Source organism: Nicotiana attenuata, chromosome 1 (genome assembly GCF_001879085.1).
Source record: "Nicotiana attenuata strain UT chromosome 1, NIATTr2, whole genome shotgun sequence".
Classification (NCBI taxonomy): Eukaryota; Viridiplantae; Streptophyta; class Magnoliopsida; order Solanales; family Solanaceae; genus Nicotiana; species Nicotiana attenuata.
The window spans coordinates 109,726,545-109,733,439 of NC_031989.1; the positions used below are offsets into that span (position 1 = coordinate 109,726,545).

Here is a 6,895-nt window from a genome sequence, read left to right on the forward strand (position 1 = left end):
CAGCTTACTCGAATCTCAAATTTCCAGGGGAATGACTGATCACATATTTGGACGAGTCTTTATTTAATTGGACTTTTATGGTCTTATAGTATGAGTCTTATCTTTGACAACATTGCTTTAGATCCTCACTCATCTTCACTTCCCTATTAAATTTGTACAATGAGTAATGGCATGTATAAGGTCAGTTTCATATTCAGTCATCATAAATGGGCCTAGAGGCAAGCATAGAAAAAAGCTCCATTTATTTTGGAGGAGTGCATGAAGAGGAGCAGAACAATATATACAAGTGCTGGGATTTGCAAAAGGAGAAATGCCTTTTAGGTACCTAGGGGTCCCCCTGAGTACCGAAAGGACAATGTTTTACAATACAAGCTACTCTTTGATAAGATTATGGGCAGAGTCACCTCATGGACTTCGAAACTACTAAGCTATGCTGGTAGAGTTCAGTTGATCAAATCTGTCCTATTTTCGGTACAGGTGACAGGGAGTGTAGATATGACAAAGAAAGCATTAATAGCATGGGACAAACTCTGTTATCCCAAGACAGCAGGAGGGCTCAACTTCTTGGATGTGAGAACTTGGAACAAGGCTGCCATTTGTAAAATGTTATGGAATCTTTGTCAAAAGAAAGACAAGCTATGGGTCCAATGGATACACAACTACTATATAAAAGATGGAGCCGTTTGGAATGCACGAGCAACACAAGCTTCATGGGTGGTGAGGAAAATATTGAAGGCTAAGGAAACTTATATTGATGCAGGTTATATGGGGGATGATGTCAAATGCATGCAGCAGTTCTCTACGAAGGTGATTTATAACAAATTGAGAGGGGAGTTTCAAAAGGTGGAATGGAGAAGACTCATATGCAACAATCAGGGATCATCTAGATGGATTTTTATACTGTATCTCGCTCTGAACAACAGACTACTCACGCGAGACAGATTGGCACAATGGAAGCAGATTGGGGATTTAAGGTGTATGCTCTGTAAAGCAGTGCCGGAGACCATTGAACATTTATTTTTTGAATGCACAGTCTCAGCTACTATATGGAAGAAGATTCTGCAGTGGCAAGGTTTGATTAGACAGCCTATGGCATGGCAAATAGAGAAGGAATGGGCAAAGAAACAGGGGAAAGGGAAAACTGTTGAAGCCCAAATTTACAGGATGACACTCGCAGCAACTATCAATGCTATATGGATAGAGAGGAATATGCGAATGTTCCAAGGAAAGAGCAAAGCAACGATAAGTATAGTTAGGCACATTATCCAAGAGGTGTATTGTCATAGCACCTCGTGTGTTAGATTACGGCAGAAGATAACTGGGTTGAATTTTTACCCTTAAATCTGTATATAACATAGCAAAGTGATAGTGATAGAAGTATTAGAATGAGATGAAGATGCAGGTTTGGGGCCATCTGTCCAAACTGCTATAGTTTTGTTTTGATCTGCTTGTATATATTTACTTGGTAAATAAAGAAATTTAATTACCAAAAAAAAACATTGCTTTAGATCTCTTGGACAGTGACATTGTCTGATCCCAATAATGTGATCCTCCTTTTTTTTTTAATTAACGGTGATATAATGGACAAATTTGTGCACATCTCAACTATTCCGCTGAGTTCATGCTAATACAAGTATCAAATAACTTTACCTACCAAGGCTTAGACATATGACTGGAATTTGACCAATGTCCTCTGAGGTTTGCTCCAATTTCGTTGTCCATTAGGGAATGTAGTGTGTACGCATACCTAACCCCTACCCTAGAGGGCAGAGAGATTGTTTCGATAGACAAAAGAAAGGAAGAAAAATAAATTTTGCCGTAAGACTAATTTGTTGTTGTCCTCAATAGGGTGAACTTTATAGTACTTCTCTAGTGATTCAAAAGGAAAATCCAAGATTAAAGAGCATTATTTAAAGCAAAATAAAGGCAAGATGCAATGTGCAACATGCAATGCGAAGCATGAGCCTTTCTTCACCACAAACTCTGATTTAGTTTGCACACACTAAACAACTACAACAACAACCAAAAATAAATAAATAAATCGGCGTAATTCCACGGGTGAGTTCTAGAAAGAGTAGTGTGTACGCACACATTTACCCCTACCTTATAAAGATAAAAAAGTTGTTTTCGATAGACCCTCAGCTTAAAGAATAGTGAAACTAAAGCAACAAACAAGTACAACAACAAGATAACAACAACAAGATAACAGGGTAATGGAAGCGAATAACACAACATGTACTAATAACGGACCAGGAATAAGAAAATACAACAATGGAACTAGTATTATTGGCACGCCTAGGAGAGACTTACGACTATTTGTCAATCTTCAACCCTAATACTCGTCCTCCACACCTTCCTATCGAGGGTCATGTTCTCTGTAAGCTGAAGTAGCGGAAAAAAAATAGAAAAGGACAGCTGCAAGAAAAACCATTAGAATTATCACACCACTGATTTGCCAACAAGAGTACATTTTATACAAAAAAAGTAGAAAATGACAACTGCAAGAGATGCCATGAAATCCAGTTGACTGATTATTAGTTCTTGTTATTCCTAGGAAGGCATTATTTGGTGATCAGACGCGTCCCCTGCTACGATCAAGCCTCATTATTTGGTGATCAGAGGCGTCCCCTGCTACGATCACGCCTCATTTATCAAAATAAAGGTCCAAAATGACAAATCTGGATTCAGAATGTCGGAATGTCTTTCATCTCGTGCAGATCTTTTGCCAACGCTTTCCCTGCACTTCTACCTCAAGCCCCGTACTTTGGAGCCTTCCACATCTTAAATGCCACTTCATGTAAAAATCTATCAGCTGGAATAACAAGGTTTGCGCCATGCTGTTTCAAAGACGACAATACAGAATATTAGTTTCCTTATATATCCAATGTTAGCAGACAATAACTCTTGTGAATTTATGTAATAGAGACACAGTGTAGAGATCAAGCACAGAATCAGGGATACTAGGAGTAATTAAAATGCCAAAACAGAATCGATGCGGGTTCTGCACATTGAATAGAATGCGATACACATGTAATACCTTCAATCAGTAGCATGTAAAAATCTTCCAAAAATACTTAAATCACTATTTTAGTTTCAGTTTTTTATAAAATGACTGACCTTTTGCCATGATAAGTAACAGGGATTCTTTGACTTACTCCACGGGAGCCAAGGCTGTTTTTCACTAAATATATATTTCCGAGCCAGAAACCTCAAACAAAATCATACTTTGCAGACACTTCTCTTTTGAGATTGTAAAAGGAAAAGACAAATTAAAAAAGACAAAGAAAAATATTAAACTTGTAAATATTTAATACAAGATTAATTTAGAGTCACAAGTTGACACGTTACCACGTCCAGTGTAATTTTCCCACAATTAGACTGACCAAGGAAACAAAACGTGGCATCGAATTTGGCACCATTTTTATCGAACTGTAATTTTTCTTTGGGAAACTAAACTTATTATGGATCAATGAAAAACCAGGCAAGATCTATGTTGCTCGGATTCTCCAAAAATGTGGCAGGATACGTGTCGGATCCTCCAAAAGTAATGCATTTTTTAAGGATCCGACACGGGTGCGGCTACATTTTGGAGAGTCCGCGCAACATAGGGCAAGATCACACAAACTATGATGTATAAATCATTAAGCTCTTCTTAATCCTGGATACCTCTTTGAAATCCTTGTATGAATATGCCTCTACCATATCCTTTCGAGTAACAGCATTCTGCCACTGGGCTACTAACATGGGGCAATACAGCCTGTTAAAGAATACGTCAGATACCACTAATGCGTGGACGGCATAGAATGAAAGCGATAAGATTGCACTTACCTAACATTCAGTCGTGGTTTTCCTTCTTTAATTGTATAACTTTGACGAGGGAAAATACGGGAAAGTTTAGAGTTATTCTCTGGTCTAGTGTCAGCAATGGAATACATGGAATCATCATCCTCGCGAACAACACCATAGCTCAATACAACTGACATGTGCAACCTAGAACCTACTTCCGTTCCGGGATGTGCCATTTGCATTAAATCGCCGACCAATCGATTGACATGATCCAAGTCTTTGAGGCCATTTGTCCTTTGACCAGCTCCAACGTGAAGGATAACCAAATCAAATTGGCTCGACTCTAAGGTCTTCCCTTGTTGAAAACCCAGCAACTCTACCAATTTGGAAGCCAAGACGGAGGACTCGACCTGGTCAATAATGCTACCAATTACCTCATTCAACTCTACGGCGGTGAAGCCGAGCTTATCACAGAAACTCTTCAATCTGAGATCATCACTGATGACAGCAGCTTTCATCCCCATAAACCTGAAACGACATTTTGTTCAAGAAGGTATTTTTAACAATGTAAATAATTTAAATCAACGAAACTCCACCATGTAAAGAAAAGTTGCCTACCTCTCTGATATGGTAGCCGCTACATACTTCTCCTGAGTTTGCGTTTCAGAAATTTCTACCCCATTCTTAAGAAGAGACAAAAAAGAAGAGATCTTTAGCACAATGTGTGTTCATTAAGCTAAGAAATTTCATGCATTTTTTATTAATTGCTATAAGCAGAGTAATTGCATCTCACCAGGTTAAGATAAGCTTCACTTGCATCCACTAGCTCAGCAAATTCTCTGACTATTCTTGCATCATCGGTTTCTGCAATCTAATGCCCAAGTAAACACCAAAAAATGACAGATGAAAAGTACAAAATGAAGTAATTTGATTCTAAGCAAGAAGTGTAAAGCAATCACGATCTTTGTACTGTCCATGGAAATTACTTTCTTTAATTTAGTAACATCGTGATGTTTTCTTATGAATAAAGATAGGCATCCACCCCTAACACTAACCACCCATAGACATAGCATAACAAGAAATATAATAGGCACCAGGCTATAGAGTTGATTTTTGGGGTGGAAGACTCTTTAGTTTTAACTTTTAAGTGGTCAAGATGCATCCTACTATATAGTATCCAAAAAGAAGAATTAACCCCAAGTAGCCGCTCATGCAATCACTTAAACTAAAAATAGCCGGTGGATGTATAGTATATGTATAATATGTGCATAACTATATATAATCAGTCTATAATCTATATATACAAGCTAGGAAAAATAAACAGTATCTGGCGGGGTATTTGTGTAAAGATCCCTATCAAACAATAACATATTCAGGAAAAATAAGTATAAACAAATGCAAAACTAGGCAAGTTGATAGCGATAACACTGCTTACATGAATCTTTGTTATATATCATTCAATCAATTACACCTCAATCCAAGCTAACAGGGGTCGATTAGACGAATCCTCTGCATTTCATTCAAATACAAAGTAATTCATCTTTTAATTAGGTGTTCTAATCTATAGGTCCTCTAAATCTCTCTAACAAGATTTTTGTTAAAAAAACTCTACACAAACACCAGCACCTAATGTACATGTTAACACCAAAAGGGCAGCCACGTACACGAAGCGTCCAACGTTCACGCAGGGTCCGGGGAAGGACCGCACCCCAAGGGGGTGATATGTAAGCAGTCACCCTAATGTAAGCATCAGTGACTGATTCCACTACTCGAATTCGTGACCTATAGGTCACGAGGGAAACAATCATACCGTTGCTCCAATGCTCCCCTTCGTACATGTTAACACCAAAAACTAAAATCCAACAACATAGTTGGCATTGCCTATATATATTCTATGCTACATTACCAACCAAACCACTAGAATGAGATTAATTGACTAGCTAACTCGAAACACATAATATTCATTATCAAAAAAAAAAAAAAAAAAAAACTTGTATTAGCATACAGATTACTGTTCAAAAGCATGCATTTTCTACAAGCTGCAAGATTATAGACAAAAAACAGCATAAACCCAGTTGAAATCATCAAAAAAGAAATGATTTTGGGATTTTTTTTTAAAAAGGTAAAAATTCAGAACCTCTTGTCTATAACCAAACTAAAATAAGACTCTTGATAAAAATTGGACATAATGTGAGCATAACATGGATGCACCGTGCACGGTGCACGCAGTATTAAAAAAAAAAAGAACAAATTCTTACATATGAAAATAGTTCAAAATCACGTAATCTCTACACAAATAACAAAAACCCAGATCAAATTTATCAAAAAGTAATGATTTTGAGATAAAGAAAAAAAGAAGCATAAAAGACCTGAAGGAGGAGAGTGAGGAAGAGACAAGAAGCCACAGCAAGCTCGAGAAGCAAAAGAATGGAGGTGGGTATGGGTCGGGTTGAGAAATCGGGCCAACCCTTCACCGTATAACACCAGTGCTCTGCTAGGCTTGTCTGCCATAATCAATCAAATGTATTGTTGCTGACCTTATTTGAATAAAGGATTAATTACTCACTGAAATTGGAGTCGAAATTGAAATAGAAGAAGAGAATGAGTTTGTTAATTATAGTGAAAGTTTGCAACTTGAGAAGAAAGAATCTAACTTTGAGGTTTTCTTTTTATTTTTTTGGTTCTTCTTTTGTTTATTTAAGTTTATTTTAGTGGTAATATTTGTGTTATACTTATGAGGAATCTAAGGTTGCGTAGGTTTTGTGTTAAGTGTCAGTGTATCACATACTCCCTCCGGTCCAAAATAAGTGATTTTTTGATATTTTTCTTGTGGTCCAAAATAAGTGATTTTTCCAGATTTCAAGAATGAATTAATTATTTTTTTCCTACATTGTCCTTGGAGTAAATAGTGTTGGAATATGTATTAGGAGTGTTTATGTGAGATAGTAAAGGTTAACATGGTCAATTCCATTGCTAATTAATGCAAAAGGTAAATTTCTTAATCTGTGTGAAAACATCCAAAAAATCACTTATTTTGGACCGAAGGGAGTAATAGGTTATGGACGTATGTCAGACATTGTCTGTGCGTGTATAGTAGTGGACCCTGCTT

General features: G+C 37.1%; 1 protein-coding gene across 2 annotated transcripts; it reads right to left on the bottom strand.

Annotated features, from left to right (window-relative positions):
- Positions 2,217 to 6,486, bottom strand: LOC109232011. 2 transcript variants are annotated; one of them, XM_019397641.1, is made up of 6 exons: positions 6,156 to 6,485; positions 4,580 to 4,650; positions 4,405 to 4,469; positions 3,829 to 4,314; positions 3,667 to 3,757; positions 2,217 to 2,837 (listed from the first exon to the last, which is right to left on the bottom strand). In XM_019397641.1, exons 1-6 carry the CDS (start codon positions 6,295 to 6,297, stop codon positions 2,751 to 2,753), a joined length of 942 nt encoding a protein of 313 aa, XP_019253186.1. In that variant the 5' UTR covers positions 6,298 to 6,485; the 3' UTR covers positions 2,217 to 2,750. The 2 variants fall into 2 exon arrangements, with proteins under 2 accessions (XP_019253186.1, XP_019253194.1); XM_019397649.1 differs by lacking the exon at positions 3,667 to 3,757 and having other exon boundaries at positions 6,156 to 6,486.